General features: G+C 32.9%; 2 protein-coding genes across 2 annotated transcripts in view; both read right to left on the reverse strand.

Moving 5' to 3' along the window:
- The window catches only part of LOC107625986 (putative disease resistance RPP13-like protein 1), a 14,553-nt gene extending 5,221 nt beyond the window's left edge, over nt 1-9,332 (reverse strand). Inside the window, exons 1-4 of the mRNA XM_021117066.1 lie at nt 5,824-9,332; nt 5,551-5,615; nt 4,920-5,181; nt 4,711-4,833 (exon numbers count right to left, since the gene is read on the reverse strand). Coding sequence (XP_020972725.1) covers nt 5,829-9,173 — 3,345 coding nt within the window. The 5' untranslated portion in view covers nt 9,174-9,332 and the 3' untranslated portion in view covers nt 4,711-4,833; nt 4,920-5,181; nt 5,551-5,615; nt 5,824-5,828. The remainder of the gene's footprint in view (nt 1-4,710; nt 4,834-4,919; nt 5,182-5,550; nt 5,616-5,823) is intronic.
- The window catches only part of LOC107625985 (putative disease resistance RPP13-like protein 1), a 27,946-nt gene that overhangs the window by 5,901 nt on the left and 1,937 nt on the right, over nt 1-20,108 (reverse strand). The window contains exons 2-3 of the mRNA XM_021117067.1: nt 17,462-20,105; nt 13,068-13,662 (exon numbers count right to left, since the gene is read on the reverse strand). Coding sequence (XP_020972726.1) covers nt 13,073-13,662; nt 17,462-20,105 — 3,234 coding nt within the window. The 3' untranslated portion in view covers nt 13,068-13,072. The remainder of the gene's footprint in view (nt 1-13,067; nt 13,663-17,461; nt 20,106-20,108) is intronic.

A 20,108-nucleotide genomic window follows, 5' to 3' on the forward strand; every position in this document is an offset into this window, starting at 1 on the left:
ATCACGACATGTTTATTTTTGGTTTAAATACAGTTGATAAGCATTTATATAGTATTATAGTTTAACAAAAAATTTTAAAGTAATTATTCAAATTAATTACTGAAATTTTTAATATCTAACACTTCAATCTTTAAGTTTTAGAATACATAATTAGTTTCTAATATGTATTTTTTAGACAAAATTGTATTGTCTAATTAAAATAAATATCATGGACTATTTGTATATTTTAAAATTTAACTATCAAATTATCCAATTTTTAAAGTTTTAAGAATTTATTTGGATAGCCAATGGGTTATAATTCAAATGACATAATCTTTCCGTACTCATTTAAGAGATTGCGGATTTGAGTCTCTCTATCTTTGGTAAGAAAAAAAAAGAGAATTTATTTGAATAATTATCCAGTGCAATGCATATGTTATGAAACCACTCATCTCAAAAGCTTAAGTTGATGGGGAGTTAAACCCCAAAATGGTCCCTGAGATTGGCGTCGTGCACTGAAATCGTCCCTGAGATTCCAATTGCACCAATTACGTCCCTGAGATTGAAAAAAAATGCACCATATTAGTCTTTGACCCATTTTCCATTAATGACGTGATGACATGAGATGATGACGTGGACTGTAAGTGATACGTGTCACTTCATGATTTGGCCACGTGTAATGGTATGATGATGTGGTGACCAGTGACACGTGGCATGCTGACGTGGATGGTTGTGCCACGTGTCGCAACAGTATTCGTTCACGTGTCATCCATTATGTCATCGTTGTAGATGCACCAAATTAGTCCCTCACTTTGCATTAAGTGACTCATTTTAGTCCCTGAAATTGAATGTCGTGCACCAAACTAGACCCTTCACCAGTTTTTTCTCATTTTTTTTTATAAATTCAAAATTCTCAATATTTTTGAATGCATTAATTTCAATTCTATTTTTTCACATGTTCTTCAAATAAAAGTGTTTTTATAAAATATTTTTTCTCTCGCGAATACCCTCTTTCGTCTAGACTGCAAAGGTTGGAGATGGTAGTGAGGATGCTTGAAGTGCCTTCAATCTAAGTTATTTAGACATAATGAAAACGTGTATTTCATAAGAAAAAAAATATTTATTTTAATTATTAATTTCTTTTTAAAAATACATATTTTTTTATGAAAAAAATGTGTCTAATCAATCATGTAATTTTTTTTTATAATAACATATTTATATATTACAATTTACCAATGTTAAATTATTAAAAAAATTATATAAATAAAACTAAAATCTTAAAAATTTGTATGAAAGCACTTGTATTTAAACGATATATGAAAAAATAGAATTAAAATTAGTGTATCCAAGATATTAAAAATTTTATTTAAAAAATGAGAAAAAACTGGTGAAGAGACTAGTTTGGTACACGACATTCAATTTCAGTGACTAAAATGAGTCACTTAATGCAAAGTGAGGGACTAATTTGGTGCATCTACAACGATGACATAATGGATGACACGTGGATGAATACTGTTGCGACACGTGGCACAAACAGACACGTGGCCAAATAACATTGTGACACGTGGCACAACCATCTACGTCAGCATGCCACGTGTCACGGGTCACCACATCATCATACCATTACACGTGGCCAAATCATAAAGTGACACGTGTCACTTACAGTCCACGTCATCATGCCATATCATCACGTCGTTAATGAAAAATGGGTCAAGGACTAATATGGTGCACTTTTTTCAATTTCAGGGACGTAATTGGTGCAATTGAAATCTCAGGGACGATTTCATTGCACGACGCCAATCTCAATGACCATTTTAGGGTTTAACTCGTTGATTGGAGAAGGTAACATTAATGGTTATATCTCTAACACTTCCCTCAAACAAGAACCTCTTTTTAGGTTTGTTTGATTTTGCATAGGCCTTCTTTTTTCTTTTATTTGCCTTATGCTATCTTTTTTCACTTTTGGGGATCACCAAAGATCGAATTCTTGACCTTTTGGATATAGAGCTTTGATATCATGTTATGAAACTACTCACCCAAAAAGTTTAAGCTGATATAATAATCTCTGATACCTTCGATCATTGCTTTAACTTGGTCCTTCCATTGCAGAAAATTATCATCGTCAAGCTTCATGTAAATTGGAGTCGATGTGAATCCAGGTGCCCTTGGAGCTGAGTTCACCACCGGAGCTGAATTATTGTTTGCCGCAATGAGAACCAAGTTCTGATACCATGTAATGATATCAAAGGCTTAGCAATTTTGAAGAATGATAGCCGAGTGTGAGAACGTGAAGAGCAGAGAAGAGAGATTGCAAAAACAGAATTGAAGAAGATGAGAGAATGTGTGATTTAATTTGTGTTAGGCAAAAAAATTACAGACTTATATAGTGAAACTGAGCAGTAGCCAATCTAACAGATGATGCCAGCTCATCATAACAGAACCTAACCGTTTATTAGAAAGGAAAAAGGGGAAAAGTGTAGCTAATCACTAACTGACTGACACAGAGACAGAAGAGCAGAATAACTAACTTTATAGTTACTAACTGAAGTCACACTGAAGTCACACTACTTATCAGCATATACTAATTAATTCTTAAGAGATCTTCAATCATATATTTTAATTTAAAAGTATTAAAAAACTATTCCACAGCAAAAAGTAGTTAAAAAGTAATTAATAATTGGTAACTAAAAATTTATAGATAACCCATATGGTAAATTGTAATTAATAATTTTCAATTTAATTATCACAAACATACGGTTAAGTTTACAAATTTGAATCTATAAAAGAAAAAAAAAAGTATTTTTTTTCATCAATTAATTATTTTTATTAGGTATATAATATACCCCTTAGGTTAAGTAGGTTCAGCTTTTATAAATTGTGGATTTCTGAGGGTTACAGTTCTATATATTAGCCAATTACTTTATAATATGCGTATTCTATATATTTTATTCAATTTGTGATTTGTAGAAACCTCAAATCTCCTGACATGTTCTTCATTGAAATCTTTTCTAGACCAAGAATAACTTTATGACTTGCAATATCTTATAGTCTAGCAATGATTTCGTCAATCCTAATAACCATCTTTTTATCTTGCAAATATGTTTTCTTCTAGTCTAGCAATGACTTGCATTTTATGTTTTATTGGAGACTAATTACTTAAATAATTTGGAGCCGATTAAGAATTTTTTAATTATAGAGAGTACCTATAAGTATTCTTTTCAATAATGAAGTCACGATCAAACATATTTTGGTTTAAATACAGTTGATAAGCTTTTATATAGTTAACAAAAAAAATCTAAAGTAATTATCAAAATTAATTTCTCAGATTTTTAATATTTGACACTTTAGTCTCTATTTTAAAATATACAAAACAATTCTTAATATTTATATTCATTAGAGGAGAACTATATTATCTAACTGAGATAGATATAAAAAAAAAATAGAAGGAAAAAAAGGGTTAATCACGTATTGACTGTTAAAAATGTGACGGTAAAAATAGAATTAAAACTTATCAAAAATGTTAAGGATAAAATTAAACAAATTAAATATTATGGATACTTTTTTTTTTTTAAATATTAAGAACAAAAAGTATATTCTAATTGTAGTAAAATTATATTGATATGTTCCTAAGAGGCTTCTTATGTTATTCTTACGTAGAATCTGACATATTTTAGTCATTTCTCCAAGATAATTTTTGTTGGATAATACTATAATAAAAGTGAAGAATATATTTTTCAATAAAAAAAATCACGAAATTTTTTTTCAAAATTTAGTAAAAGTATTCACTCATCTTCTAATTTTACTATTTAGATAAAATAATTCTCTTTTTGGTTCAATGCTTAAGCAGACATTTCTAAACTTCTTTCTCATAATTTATTTTTATTAGTTTTTATGTAATTTATTTTTGTCATGATACTTGTATTTTATTTTTTAAATTGAATTTAGATTTTTCCCTTTTTTTTGGTTTCTCACGGTATGTTTTAACCCAGCACGCCAATGACTAATCTGTCACCGGATTCGAGCTCTATTAAAGCGTTTGCTACTAACTAATGGATAACTGCATGCACAAGACCATATTCGAACCCACGACAATTACTTAAACGAACTAATGACGTAACCAATAAATTTATGAAATGACTTAACTTGGCTCCACAATATAGTTTAGTCTTTTATTATTCCATATATCAACTATCAAATAGAATAAAATGATGAAGACATGAAAACTCTGAAGATAAAAAAAGATAATTGAAGGTCTTATTGCATATTGATTGGTCTATCTGTCTTTGCGAAATTCTGTTCCACATCATCCATTTCTTCCTTTGATTGTGTACGAGGATGATGTCTTCCATGAATTCTGCTTTCACATTGATGCAGAGCAGCAGAGACCGCACCTCGTGAAATCTTTCTTGGCCAGGTTCCTTTGCTCTCGAAATGGTGCTTTCTACAACTTGATCCAATATGTTTTCTTGCTGCCACAAAAAAGAACACATTAGAAACTAAACCATAAATGTTTTCACCATCACAGTTAGTTTCTTTATTCAACAGAAAGTAATACTAAGATAATAAACGGAATACCAAAACCAATGAGGGATGATCTTTGAATGAACAAAATTATAACCTTGTAATAAACATTGCATTTGCACTTAGAATTAGAACAAAGCATGTCTATGCTGTATGTAGTTTATATATAATATTATGGCCAAAATCTTACTACTCAAAACTAAAACTTACTCAAAGAAATGCCTTAGAATTCATTTCTTCCTTGAGTTGAGCAACATTGTTTTGAGATCATCATATCAGCCACTCAGCCTAGCTTTCAACATTACTTGCTCCAAATTACCAAGTTTGTCCATGCTAGCAGGGGGTAAAAAAAAACAACAATCTAAGAATTTTGTGGAAAATTGGAAAAAGACACAAGAAACTTCAATGCTTGTGCTTACTTGCTTATGATGCCACTAAAAGAGGCCACACCATGAGCATGTGATGGTTGTACATACTTGGATGTAGGAAAAGCAAAATCCTTATTCACAATGGTTATGAAACAGATGCATGAGAAGGTATATTGTATAAGAAATGTTATGAATCATAGGAGTAATGCAGCATAGGATTATACCTCTTAAGAGTGGTCCAGCTTGAAGTTTTGACAAGAAAGTTCAACTGTATGCATATCTCCTTGTCCATGCACTTACCAGCAAATAATTTCTACATACAAGAATTCCATATCATTATATAACTGGAGTAAACATGAGAATTCCGATTTGTCAAATGAATTTATTCTTGTCAATCCAAACATACTCTCAAGATCTTCTACATTAGAAACAAATAACTCAATTACTCTACAAGATCTTTCTTTAAGCATGCCTAAAGATTTTGCTATATTGTTTACTGCAGATTCCACACGAGACTTTGAAGAGTATAGAATGATAAGAGCATTTTTAATGTCAAACTTGTACTGCAATGACAATTAAATCTCCAGGAACCCTTTAAGTTTCAACAGAAAAAAGCAAAGTACACGACAAATTTAATCATTAAATTTATATAGAGAGTTTAGAGAAATAGATGCATCCTTACAAGAATGGAGGTGCAGCACTCCAATGCAACAAATTTACGAGTCCCAGAAGAATCATTGGATGTCCCTATGAAAAAAGAAAGAGGAAATAAATAAATGGGTAAACACAGTTAAATGGGGAGAAAAAAAAAACCAAAATTGATAATGTATCCTAAAAAGCTAACAGTTTTTCGATGAACTACAAAATTGGAATAAAATAAAGATTATGTAGGAGAGAATGAATATGATGTTGGAGAAGATGAAGTGGGTTTGGAATAGAGAGAGAAAAACAGTACCTGTTTTAAGATGTTGAGTCATTATGAATCAGTATTCCATTAAATTGAATGTAGGGGATGTGGGAAATGGATGGCCAAATGTGGGAGTCCTTCTTCTGCATGCGTTCCTCCAATAACGGACATTTATTGATGATGAATTGACTTAAAGAGGCAGGCAGCCTTATGTTCTCCAGCTTGGAGCAGCCTGAAATTGATAATTTTTGGAGGGACTGTGAGTGTGACACCTCCAGAGATGTCAAATTTTCAGGTCTTTGGATTGTCAGATATTTGAGATTTGGGAATGCTGACAATGCAAAGGATGTAAGTGAATCGCAGCTGTTGTCTATATATAATCTCTCTAGTGAGTGATGTTGGTGTTGCATTGGGAATTCAACATTCTTGCAATCTATGATGGACAGAGATAGCAACGAAGGGGGCAAAGAATCCCCTGGAAATGATATGGCTGACGAGCAGTTTGAGATTTGTAGCCATGTGAGAGAGGTTGGTTGGGTGTGGGTCATGGCATTGAACAGGTACTCCACCTGTTGCTCTCCACTAATTGATAGTTGTTCCAACGTGGAAAGTGGTAGGTCCCGCATTCTTGCTTCTTGTTTGCCAAATATTGTTAATTCGCGTATGATGGGAGCTCTTGGCAGATAACAGCCAAGCTGCTCGCATCCTGCAATCCAGAGTCCATTCAAAGATGGAAGGAAAGCGGGCAAATCTCCTCTTAACTTAGGACACCCCCTTATCGCGAGCACATCAAGTTGAGGAAATGGTGCATCATGGTCATCACATTCAAACGACTCCCATTCCTCCCACCAAGGCATTCTTGAAATAATCAGAGTTTTAAGGGATCGGAAGGGTATTTCGCGTTGATGATCAGTTCCATCATCCTTGTAGAATTCACCACCAATCCTCTTCACCTTGTCCAAGTTCGAAATGAACAGCCTCTCTAGAGCGGGTAACTGTCCAAGTGTAGGAAGCACCCAACAATTCCCGCATCCCGTCAGCTCCAACTCAGTCATGTTGTGGTACAAAGACTGCCCTACCCAATCTGGAAACATGGTACCCTTGTAACCCCTGATTGTTAGTTCTTTCAGGTCTTTGTGAGGTTCTAATTTGGCAAGTACATCTTTCTCCATTTGGGAATCAACCATATCACTATCTTCACCTGATGACCACTCCAAACATAATTCACTCATGTATTTCTTATCAACCATCTTTGCCTTCCAAGCTTCACTGCTGTTAACCACATTCTCCAATTTCTCAATATGAAATGACCCTCCAAGATTTACAAGTTCTCCCAGTTCCCCGACCCCATTCTCTTCATGCTTGCCAACAATATAGTAAGTCAGAATTTGCAAGTCTTTTAATTTTCCCATACCTTTTGGCATCTCTTCCAGTCTAGTGCCTTCAATATCAAGATGACGCAAATTCACAAGATTTTGCATGTTGGAGGGAAGCTTTTTAAGTTTCTTACACTTGCTCAACTTCAAAGTTTGTAAATTGTACAAATCACACAATGACTTGGGCAATGTTACAACTAATGTTTTAGAAAGATCTAAATAACGCAAATGAATCAATTCACCAATCGAATCGTGCAACAAGTCTTCCCCATGCGAAAAGGATTGAAATGACAAAACTCGTAAGCACTTCAGTTCTAGCAGGTGACAAGGATCGATTATTCCCTCTGAGAAATAATCACCTGTATACAAATTGATTTGCATCAATGTCCTTGCATGCTTTAGACTATCACAGACTTCCATGATCTTTGAGACTGAATCATTGCAAAGACCATATGACAAATGACTAGTTTTAGTATCATGCTTGAGTACATTTTTGAGTTCAAAGGTTCTAAAATAGAACTTTCCACCATAGAATGTCGCCAAATCATGCATGAGGTCGTGCATCACAAATGAATTTTTGTAAGCAATATTAGAAGGCTGAAAAAATGATCTTGAAGCTAAATCATTAAAATATTCATAACCAACTTCTTCTAAAGTGCTTCCGCTCCGTGGTTGTTGCAAAAGACCTTCTGCCATCCACAATAACATCAACTCATCTCTATCAAACTCGTAGTCCTTGGGATACAAAGAACAATAAACAAAACAGCGTTTTAAGTACGAAGGAAGGTGGTAATAACTGATCCTCAATGCAGGAAGTATCTCACTTTCCTCTTCAGAAAATTCCCAAATTTCATTGTTCAAAATATCATTCCAGTCCCTTTCATCATCTTTGGTACTTAGTAAGCTCCCAAGTGTTTGAACAGCCAGAGGTAATCCTTTACACTTTTTAACGATTTCTCTCCCTACTTTTTCAAAACCTAAACGGTCTTTAGAAAGCAAGGCGAGATTTGCAAACAATGACCAACAATCTTCATCATTCAACACACTCAAATTGTGGGCTTGATGGTGATTACTTTTGACCATATTTGCAATCTTTTCGTTACGAGTTGTCACAAGAATCCTACCTCCATGTCTCCCTGCCTCAGTTCCACATTGAAAAGGAGTAAGCAATTTTTTCCAAGCCATATAATTGTTAATCCACATGTCATCCAAAACAACCAAGAAACTCTTCCCTGCTAGCTCATTCTTCAAACGAAGCTGAACTGAATCTAAATCATTCAAGTTACAAGGACCAGAAGTTGCTTTCTCTACCACAGTTTTAGTCACCTTAAGAACATCAAATTCTTCTCCAACACAAACCCATGTTTTAACATCAAACTTTTGCTGCACTCTGTCATCATTGAAAACCCATTGAGCCAAAGTAGTTTTTCCAATCCCACCCATGCCCCAAATGGGGATCACAGATAGTTTACCATCATTACTATCATCCAACAACAATTTGACTATATCTTCCCTCTCTTGGTCCCTACCAACAAAAACATCAGACTTTTGAACAAGAGATGTTGATTCAATTCTCCCTGACATGTTCTTCACTGAAATCTTTTCTAGACCAAGGATATCTTTATGACTTGCAATATCTTGTAGTCTAGCAATGATTTCTTCAATTCTAGTAACCATCTCCCTATCTTGCAAATTGAGAAAGCGAGACAGGAAGTTACCTGGTGGTGGATCCTTCCGAGTGGCAGCTTTGGTGGCGATTTCATCCAACAAGTCATCAGCATCATAGACAGCATCTTGGAGATTTTCAAGCCACCTCTTGACAGCAGGGTTAGAAATCTGTTTCTTCTCAGCATCATTCAGCACAGCTTCAACCACATTCAAAATGGTCTCCAGCTTTTGAAGCAGCTTCTGGTCAACCTTCTTTCCTTTCATCATGTTGATGATTGCAGGGTCGGACAGCCGGTCAAAAAGAACATTGATAAAAGAAGACAGAAAAGCTCCTCCAACAAGTACAGCAGCCATCTTCACAAGAGCAAGAAGGAAAAGGAAGCGGTTTGTGTATGCACTCAAAACTCAGGATTATCTCACAAACAGAGAGTATGAAAGTGGTAGCAGTTCAGTGAAATATTATTGTAATGTGGTACTTGCTGATATTATTATAATTCTTATTGTCTTGCTCCGAAGCTGATCTGGTCTTCATTTTTTCATTTTTTTAAATGCTCCCTACAACGGATCTTTAGCTGCAAAATGTTTAACAATATCCACTTGTACATTTATTTATTAACCCACCTACCATTACTAGTGCTTCTTAGTTCTTATACCATAAAAAATTGTTGCACCTCTCTTTATTTTGTCACATACTACAATGCAAATCTGCTACCTTTTCATTAAATAATTTCAACATAAAATTGCTTTTTATATTTTTTGTTGGGACCAATTACTTAAATTATTTAAGATTTCTTAAAAATTTTCGAATTATAGAAAATTATTATAAGTATTTTTTTTAATAATAAAATCATGATAAGTATATTTTGGTTTAAATACAGTTGATAAGCATTTATATAGTTTAACAAAAAATTCTAAAGTAATTATTTAAATTAATTACTGAAATTTTTAATATCTGACAAAAATCTTGAAGTTTTAAAATATATAAAAAATTAGTCTCTAATATGCATCTTTTTTAGACAAAAATGTATTATCTAATGAAAATAAATATCTGAAACTATTTGTATATTTTAAAATTTAAGAATTGAATTGTCCAATTTTAAAAGTTTTAAGAATTTATTTGGATAATTATTCAGTGAAATGCATATACTAATTAACTCTTTAAGAGATCTTCAAGCATATATTTTAATTTAAAAGTATTAAAAAACTATTTCACACCAAAAAGTAGTTAAAAAGTAATTAATAATTGGTAACTAAAAGTTTATAGATAACCATGTTAACTAAAAAAAAGTATTTATTTTACATCAATTAATTATTTTTATTAGGTATATAATATACCCCTTGGGTTAAGTAGGTTCAGCTTTTATAAATTGTGGATTTCTGAGGGTTACAGTTTTATATATTAGCGAATTACTTTATATCATATTAGTGTACTAATTGGTGTTAATATGTGTATTCTATATATTTTATTACATTTGTGATTTGTAGAAACCTCAAATCTCCCTGACATGTTCTTCATTGAAATCTTTTCTAGACCAAGAATAACTTTATGACTTGCAATATCTTCTAGTCTAGTAATGATTTTTTCAATCCTAGTAACTCATCTTTCTATCTTGCAAATATGTTTTCTTCTGGTCTAGCAATGACTTGCATTTTATGTTTCATTGGTGACTAATTACTTAAATAATTTGGAGTCGATTAAGAATTTTTTTAATTATAGAGTACCTATAAGTATTTTTTAATAATGAAGTCACGATAAAACATATTTTGGTTTAAATACAGTTGATAAGCATTTATATAGTTTAACAAAAAAATCAAAAGTAATTATCAAAATTAATTTCTCAAATTTTTAATATTTGACACTTTAGTCTCTATTTTAAAATACACAAAATAATTCTTAATATTTATCTTCATTAGAAGAGAATTATATTGTCTAACGAAAATAAATGTAGAGAAAAAAAATGATAAAATTAGAAGGAAAAAGATTTGATTACGTATTGACTATTAAAATTTGACGGTGAAAATAGAATTGAAACTTATCGAAAATGTTAAGAATAAAATTAAATAAATTAAATATTATAGATTTTTTTTAAATATTAAGGACAAAAAATACATTCTATCTGTAACAAAATTATATTCATATGTTCTTAAGACACTTCTTATGTTATTCTTACATACAATCTGACATGTTTTAATAATTTTTCCAAGATAATTTTTGTTGGATAATACTATAATGAAAAGTGAAGAATATTTTTTTCAATAAAAAAAATCACGAAAAATTTTTTATCATATGCAATTTACTTATTTTTTTTCTAAATTTAGTAAAAGTATTCACTCATCTAATTTTACTATTTACAAAAAACAATTCACTTTTTGGTTCAATGATTGAGCAGACATTTCTAAACTTCTTTCTCACAATTTATTTTTATTAGTTTCTATGTAATGAATTTTTGTAATGATATTTTTATTTTATTTTTTAAATTGAAAATAAAGATTTTTCTTAATTTTTTGGTTTCTCACAATATTTTCTAACCCAGAAGGCAAATGACTAATCCATCACAGATCGGAATTATATTTAAGTGTTTGTCGCTCGCCAATGAATTGCTATATGCACAAGGCCAGATTCAAACCCCCAACAATTACTTAAACGAACTAATGAGCTAACTAATAAGTTCATGAAATGACTTAACTTGGCTCCATAATATAGTTTAGTCTTTCATTATTCCATATATCAACTATCCTTAAATAGAATGAAATGATGAAGACATGAAATCATTCTTGTTGCATTTTGAAGGTGTTCTTGTTGCATTTTGATTGGTCTATCTGTCTGCGAAATTCTGTTCCACATCATCCATTTCTTTATTCAACAGTTAGTTTCCGCCATTAGAAACTAAACCATAAATGTTTCCGCCATCACAGTTAGTTTCTTTATTCAACAGAAAATAATACTAAGATAGTATACGGAATACCAAAACCAATGAGAGATGATCTTAGAATTAACAAAATTATAACCTTCTAATAAACATTGCATTTGTACTTAGAATTAGAACAAAGCATGTCTACGCTGTATGTAGTATATATATAATATAATATTATGGCCAAAATCTCTAATCTCTCACTCTGACAAAAAAAAATTAAAAAAAAAAAAAATAGATGGCCATTTGTTTCTGCTTATAAGCCATGCCACTGCCCACTTGCTCAACACTGCTCATGAATACTTATGGGGTAAACAGAAACTTACTCAAAGACATGCCTCGGAATTCATATCTTCCTTGAGTTGAGCAACATTGTTTTGAGATCATCATATCAGCCACTCAGCCTAGCTTTCAACATTACTTGCTCCAAATTACCAAGTTTTTCCATGCTATCAGGGGGTAAAAAAAAGCAACAATCTAAGAATTTTGTGGAAAATTGGAAAAAGACACAAGAAAATTCAATGGCTGTGCTTACTTATTTGCTTATCTCCCATTAAAATAGGTAACACCATGCTCATGTGATGGTTGTACATACTTGGATGTAGCAGAAGTAAAATCCTTATTCACAACGATTATGAAAGGTGTATGAGAAGGTATATTGTATAAGAAATGTTATGAAATATAAGAGTAATGCAGTGTAGGCTTATACCTCCAAGAGTGGTCCAGGTTGAAGTTTCTGACTGTGACAAGAAAGTTCAACTTTATGCTTAGCTCCTTGTCCATGTACTCATCCAGCAAATAATTACTACATACAAGAATTCCATTATAGAAATGCAGTAAACATGAGAATTCCGAACTCTCGAATGAATTAGAATCAATTTTTTTATTTGTTCCAAAATATGAAAAAGAATTTCATTATTGTGAATTCTAATTCTTGTCATTCCAAACACATTCTTAAGATCTTCTACACTAAGAAATTGGAAACAAATAACTCAATTACTCTACAAGATCTTTCTTTAAGCATGCCCAAAGAGTATAGAATGATAAGAGCATTTTTAATGTCAAACTTGTACTTCAATGGCAATTAATTCTCCAGGAACCCTTTAAGTTTCAACAGGAAAAAGCAAAGTACATGACAAATTTAAACATTAAATTCAAATAGAGAGTTTAGAGAAATAGAAGCATCCTTACAGGATTGGAGGTGCAGCCCCCAATGCAACAAATTCACGAGTCCCAGTAGAATCACTGGATGTCCCTATGAAAAAAGAAAGAGGAAATAAATAAATAGGTAAAACAGTTAAATGGGGAGGGGGAAAAAATCCAAAATTGATAGTACCTGTTTTAAGATGTTGAGTCATTGCGAATCCGTTTCCCATTAACATAAATGTATGGGATGTGGGAAATGGTTGGCCAAATGTGGGGGTACTTCTTCTGTATGCGTTCCTCCAATAACGGACATTTATTGATGATGAGTTGACTTAAAGAGACAGGAAGCCTTATGTTCTCCAGCTTGGAGCAGCCTGAAATTGATAATTGTGGGAAGGACTGTGACACCTCCAGAGAGGTCAAATTTTCACGTCTTTGGATTGTCAGATATTTGAGATTTGGGAACGCTAGCAATGCGAACGATGTCAGCGAATCGCAGCTGTTGTCTATTTCTAAACTCTGTAGCGAGTGATGTTGTTGATGTTGCATTGGGAATTTTACATTCATGCAATTCTTGATGGACAGATGTTGCAATGAAGGGGGCAAAGAATCCCCTGGAAATGATATGGCTGATGAGCAGTTTGAGATTTGTAGCCATGTGAGAGAGGTTGGTTGAGTGTGGGTCATGGCATTGAACACGTATTCCACCTGTTGCTCTCCATTAATTGAAACTTGTTCCAACGTGGAAAGTGCTATGTCCCGCATTCTTGCTTCTTGTTTGCCAAATATTCTTAATCCAATTTTAAAAGTTTTAAGAATTTATTTGGATAATTATTCAGTGAAATGCATATACTAATTAACTCTTTAAGAGATCTTCAAGCATATATTTTAATTTAAAAGTATTAAAAAACTATTTCACACCAAAAAGTAGTTAAAAAGTAATTAATAATTGGTAACTAAAAGTTTATAGATAACCATGTTAACTAAAAAAAAGTATTTATTTTACATCAATTAATTATTTTTATTAGGTATATAATATACCCCTTGGGTTAAGTAGGTTCAGCTTTTATAAATTGTGGATTTCTGAGGGTTACAGTTTTATATATTAGCGAATTACTTTATATCATATTAGTGTACTAATTGGTGTTAATATGTGTATTCTATATATTTTATTACATTTGTGATTTGTAGAAACCTCAAATCTCCCTGACATGTTCTTCATTGAAATCTTTTCTAGACCAAGAATAACTTTATGACTTGCAATATCTTCTAGTCTAGTAATGATTTTTTCAATCCTAGTAACTCATCTTTCTATCTTGCAAATATGTTTTCTTCTGGTCTAGCAATGACTTGCATTTTATGTTTCATTGGTGACTAATTACTTAAATAATTTGGAGTCGATTAAGAATTTTTTTAATTATAGAGTACCTATAAGTATTTTTTAATAATGAAGTCACGATAAAACATATTTTGGTTTAAATACAGTTGATAAGCATTTATATAGTTTAACAAAAAAATCAAAAGTAATTATCAAAATTAATTTCTCAAATTTTTAATATTTGACACTTTAGTCTCTATTTTAAAATACACAAAATAATTCTTAATATTTATCTTCATTAGAAGAGAATTATATTGTCTAACGAAAATAAATGTAGAGAAAAAAAATGATAAAATTAGAAGGAAAAAGATTTGATTACGTATTGACTATTAAAATTTGACGGTGAAAATAGAATTGAAACTTATCGAAAATGTTAAGAATAAAATTAAATAAATTAAATATTATAGATTTTTTTTAAATATTAAGGACAAAAAATACATTCTATCTGTAACAAAATTATATTCATATGTTCTTAAGACACTTCTTATGTTATTCTTACATACAATCTGACATGTTTTAATAATTTTTCCAAGATAATTTTTGTTGGATAATACTATAATGAAAAGTGAAGAATATTTTTTTCAATAAAAAAAATCACGAAAAATTTTTTATCATATGCAATTTACTTATTTTTTTTCTAAATTTAGTAAAAGTATTCACTCATCTAATTTTACTATTTACAAAAAACAATTCACTTTTTGGTTCAATGATTGAGCAGACATTTCTAAACTTCTTTCTCACAATTTATTTTTATTAGTTTCTATGTAATGAATTTTTGTAATGATATTTTTATTTTATTTTTTAAATTGAAAATAAAGATTTTTCTTAATTTTTTGGTTTCTCACAATATTTTCTAACCCAGAAGGCAAATGACTAATCCATCACAGATCGGAATTATATTTAAGTGTTTGTCGCTCGCCAATGAATTGCTATATGCACAAGGCCAGATTCAAACCCCCAACAATTACTTAAACGAACTAATGAGCTAACTAATAAGTTCATGAAATGACTTAACTTGGCTCCATAATATAGTTTAGTCTTTCATTATTCCATATATCAACTATCCTTAAATAGAATGAAATGATGAAGACATGAAATCATTCTTGTTGCATTTTGAAGGTGTTCTTGTTGCATTTTGATTGGTCTATCTGTCTGCGAAATTCTGTTCCACATCATCCATTTCTTTATTCAACAGTTAGTTTCCGCCATTAGAAACTAAACCATAAATGTTTCCGCCATCACAGTTAGTTTCTTTATTCAACAGAAAATAATACTAAGATAGTATACGGAATACCAAAACCAATGAGAGATGATCTTAGAATTAACAAAATTATAACCTTCTAATAAACATTGCATTTGTACTTAGAATTAGAACAAAGCATGTCTACGCTGTATGTAGTATATATATAATATAATATTATGGCCAAAATCTCTAATCTCTCACTTTGACAAAAAAAAAAAAAAAAAAAAAAAATAGATGGCCATTTGTTTCTGCTTATAAGCCATGCCACCTGTTCAGGACTGCATCATGCATAATTATGGGATAAAACAACAACTTATAATAAAATAACAGTAATACTACTCAAAACTTAAAACTTACTCAAAGAAAATGCCTTAGAATTCATTTCTTCCTTGAGTTGAGCAACATTGTTTTGAGATCATCATATCAGCCACTCAGCCTAGCTTTCAACATTACTTGCTCCAAATTACCAAGTTTTTCCATGCTATCAGGGGGTAAAAAAAAGCAACAATCTAAGAATTTTGTGGAAAATTGGAAAAAGACACAAGAAAATTCAATGGCTGTGCTTACTTATTTGCTTATCTCCCATTAAAATAGGTAACACCATGCTCATGTGATGGTTGTACATACTTGGATGTAGCAGAAGTAAAATCCTTATTCACAACGATTATGAAAGGTGTATGAGAAGGTATATTGTATAAGAAATGTTATGAAATATAAGAGTAATGCAGTGTAGGCTTATACCTCCAAGAGTGGTCCAGGTTGAAGTTTCTGACTGTGACAAGAAAGTTCAACTTTATGCTTAGCTCCTTGTCCATGTACTCATCCAGCAAATAATTACTACATACAAGAATTCCATTATAGAAATGCAGTAAACATGAGAATTCCGAACTCTCGAATGAATTAGAATCAATTTTTTTATTTGTTCCAAAATATGAAAAAGAATTTCATTATTGTGAATTCTAATTCTTGTCATTCCAAACACATTCTTAAGATCTTCTACACTAAGAAATTGGAAACAAATAACTCAATTACTCTACAAGATCTTTCTTTAAGCATGCCCAAAGAGTATAGAATGATAAGAGCATTTTTAATGTCAAACTTGTACTTCAATGGCAATTAATTCTCCAGGAACCCTTTAAGTTTCAACAGGAAAAAGCAAAGTACATGACAAATTTAAACATTAAATTCAAATAGAGAGTTTAGAGAAATAGAAGCATCCTTACAGGATTGGAGGTGCAGCCCCCAATGCAACAAATTCACGAGTCCCAGTAGAATCACTGGATGTCCCTATGAAAAAAGAAAGAGGAAATAAATAAATAGGTAAAACAGTTAAATGGGGAGGGGGAAAAAATCCAAAATTGATAGTACCTGTTTTAAGATGTTGAGTCATTGCGAATCCGTTTCCCATTAACATAAATGTATGGGATGTGGGAAATGGTTGGCCAAATGTGGGGGTACTTCTTCTGTATGCGTTCCTCCAATAACGGACATTTATTGATGATGAGTTGACTTAAAGAGACAGGAAGCCTTATGTTCTCCAGCTTGGAGCAGCCTGAAATTGATAATTGTGGGAAGGACTGTGACACCTCCAGAGAGGTCAAATTTTCACGTCTTTGGATTGTCAGATATTTGAGATTTGGGAACGCTAGCAATGCGAACGATGTCAGCGAATCGCAGCTGTTGTCTATTTCTAAACTCTGTAGCGAGTGATGTTGTTGATGTTGCATTGGGAATTTTACATTCATGCAATTCTTGATGGACAGATGTTGCAATGAAGGGGGCAAAGAATCCCCTGGAAATGATATGGCTGATGAGCAGTTTGAGATTTGTAGCCATGTGAGAGAGGTTGGTTGAGTGTGGGTCATGGCATTGAACACGTATTCCACCTGTTGCTCTCCATTAATTGAAACTTGTTCCAACGTGGAAAGTGCTATGTCCCGCATTCTTGCTTCTTGTTTGCCAAATATTCTTAATTTGCGTATGATGGGAGCTCTTGGCAGATAACAACCAAGCTGCTTGCATCCAAAAATCCAGAGTGCCTTCAAAGATGGAAGGAAAGTGGGCAAATCTCCTCTCAACTTAGGACACTTCTTTATCATGAGCACCTTAAGTTGAGGAAATGGTGCATCATCGTCATCACATTCATACGACTCCCATTCCTCCCAGCATGGCATTCTTGAAATATCAAGAGTTTTAAGGGATCGGAAAGGTGTCTCCTGATGATGATCACTTCCATCATCCTTGTAGAATTCACCACCAATCCTCTTCACCATGTCCAAGTTCGAAATTAACAGGGTCTCTAGAGAGGGCAACTGTCCAAGTGAAGGAAGCACCCAACAATTCCCGCATCCACTCAGCTCCAATACAGTCATCTTGTGGTACAAAGACTGCCCTACCCAATCTGGAAACATGGTACCCCTGTAACCCATGATTCTTAGTTTCTTCAGGTCTTTGTGAGGTTCTAATTTGGCAAGTACATCTTTCTCCATTTGGGAATCAACCATATCACTATCTTCACCCGCTGACCACTTCAAACATAAATAACTGATATATTTCTTATCAACCATCCTTGCCTTCCAAGCTTCACTGCTGTTCACCACATTCTCTATCTTCTCAATCCGAAATGACCCTCCAAGATTTACAAGTTCTCCCAAGTCCCCAGCCCCATTCTCTTCATGCTTGCCAACAATATAGAAACTCAGAGTCTGCAAGTCTTTTAATTTTCCCATACCTTTTGGCATCTCTTCCAGTTCAGTGTCTTCGATATCAAGATGACGCAAATTCACAAGATTTTGCATCTTGGAGGGAAGCTTTTTAAGGTTCTTACAGTTTCTCAACTTCAAAGTTTGTAAATTGTACAAATTACACAGTGACTCGGGCAATGTTACGACAAATGTGTTAGAAAGATCTAAATAACGCAAATGAATCAATTCACCAATCGAATCGTGCAACAAGTCTTCCTCACGGGAGAGGGATTTAAATGACAAAACTCGTAAGCACTTCATTTGTTCTAGAAGGTGACAAGGATCGATTATTCCCTTTGAGAATCCATGATATATACCCAAATTGATTTTCAGCAATGTCCTTGCATGCTTTAAACTATCACATACTTCCACAATCTTTGAGATTGAATCATTGCTGCAAAGAGCATATGACAAATGACGAGTTTTGGCATAATGCTTGAGTACATTTTTGAGTTCGAAGGTTCTAAAATAAAACTTTCCACCATAGAATGTCGCCAAATCATGCATGAGGTCGTGCATCACAAATGAATTTTTATGAGCAATATTAGAAGGTTGAAAAAATGATCTTGAAGCTAAATCATTGAAATATTCATAACCAACTTCTTCTAAAGTGCTTCCGCTCCTTGGTTGTTGCAAAAGACCTTCTGCCATCCACAATAACATCAATTCATCTCTTTCAAACTCATAGTCCTTGGGATACAAAGAACAATAAACAAAACAACGTTTTAAGTACGAAGGAAGGTGGTAATAACTGATCCTCAACGCAGGAAGAATCTCACTTTCCTCTTCAGAAAAATCCCAAATTTCATTGTTCAAAATATCATTCCAATCCCTTTCATCATCTTTGGTACTTAGTAAGCTCCCAAGTGTTTGAACAGCCAGAGGTAATCCTTTACACTTTTTAACGATTTCTCTCCCAACTTTTTCAAAACCTAAACGGTCTTTAGAAAGCAAGGCGAGATTTGCAAACAATGACCAACAATCTTCATCATTCAACACACTCAAATTGTGGGCTTGATGGTCATGACTTTTGACCATATTTGCAATCTTTTCGTTACGAGTTGTCACAAGAATCTTACCTCCATGCTTCCCTGCCTCAGTTCCACATTGAAAAGGAGTTAGCAACTTTTTCCAAGCCATATAATTGTTACTCCACATGTCATCCAAAACAACCAAGAAACTCTTCCCTGCTAGCTCATTCTTCAACCAAAGCTGAACTGAATCTAAATCATTCAAGTTACAAGGACCAGAAGTTGCTTTCTCTACCACAGTTTTAGTCACCTTAAGAACATCAAATTCTTCTCCAACACAAACCCATGTTTTAACATCAAATTTTTGCTGCACTCTGTCATCATTAAAAACCCATTGAACCAAAGTAGTTTTTCCAATCCCACCCATGCCCCAAATGGGGATCACAGATAGTTTACCATCATTACTATCATCCAACAACAAATTGACTATATCCTCCCTCTCTTGGTCCCTACCAACAAATACATCAGACTTTTGAACAAGAGATGTTGATTCAATTCTCCCTGACATGTTCTTCACTGAAATCTTTTCTAGACCAAGGATATCTTTATGACTTGCAATATCTTGTAGTCTAGCAATGATTTCTTCAATTCTAGTAACCATCTCCCTATCTTGCAAATTGAGAAAGCGAGACAGGAAGTTACCTGGTGGTGGATCCTTCCGAGTGGCAGCTTTGGAGGCGATTTCGTCCAGCAAGTCATCAGCATCATAGACAGCATCTTGGAGATTTTCAAGCCACCTCTTGACAGCAGGGTTAGAAATCTGTTTCTTCTCAGCATCATTCAGCACAGCTTCAACCACATTCAAAATGGTCTCCAGCTTTTGAAGCAGCTTCTG

This window comes from Arachis ipaensis, chromosome B02 (genome assembly GCF_000816755.2).
Source record: "Arachis ipaensis cultivar K30076 chromosome B02, Araip1.1, whole genome shotgun sequence".
NCBI lineage: Eukaryota > Viridiplantae > Streptophyta > Magnoliopsida > Fabales > Fabaceae > Arachis > Arachis ipaensis.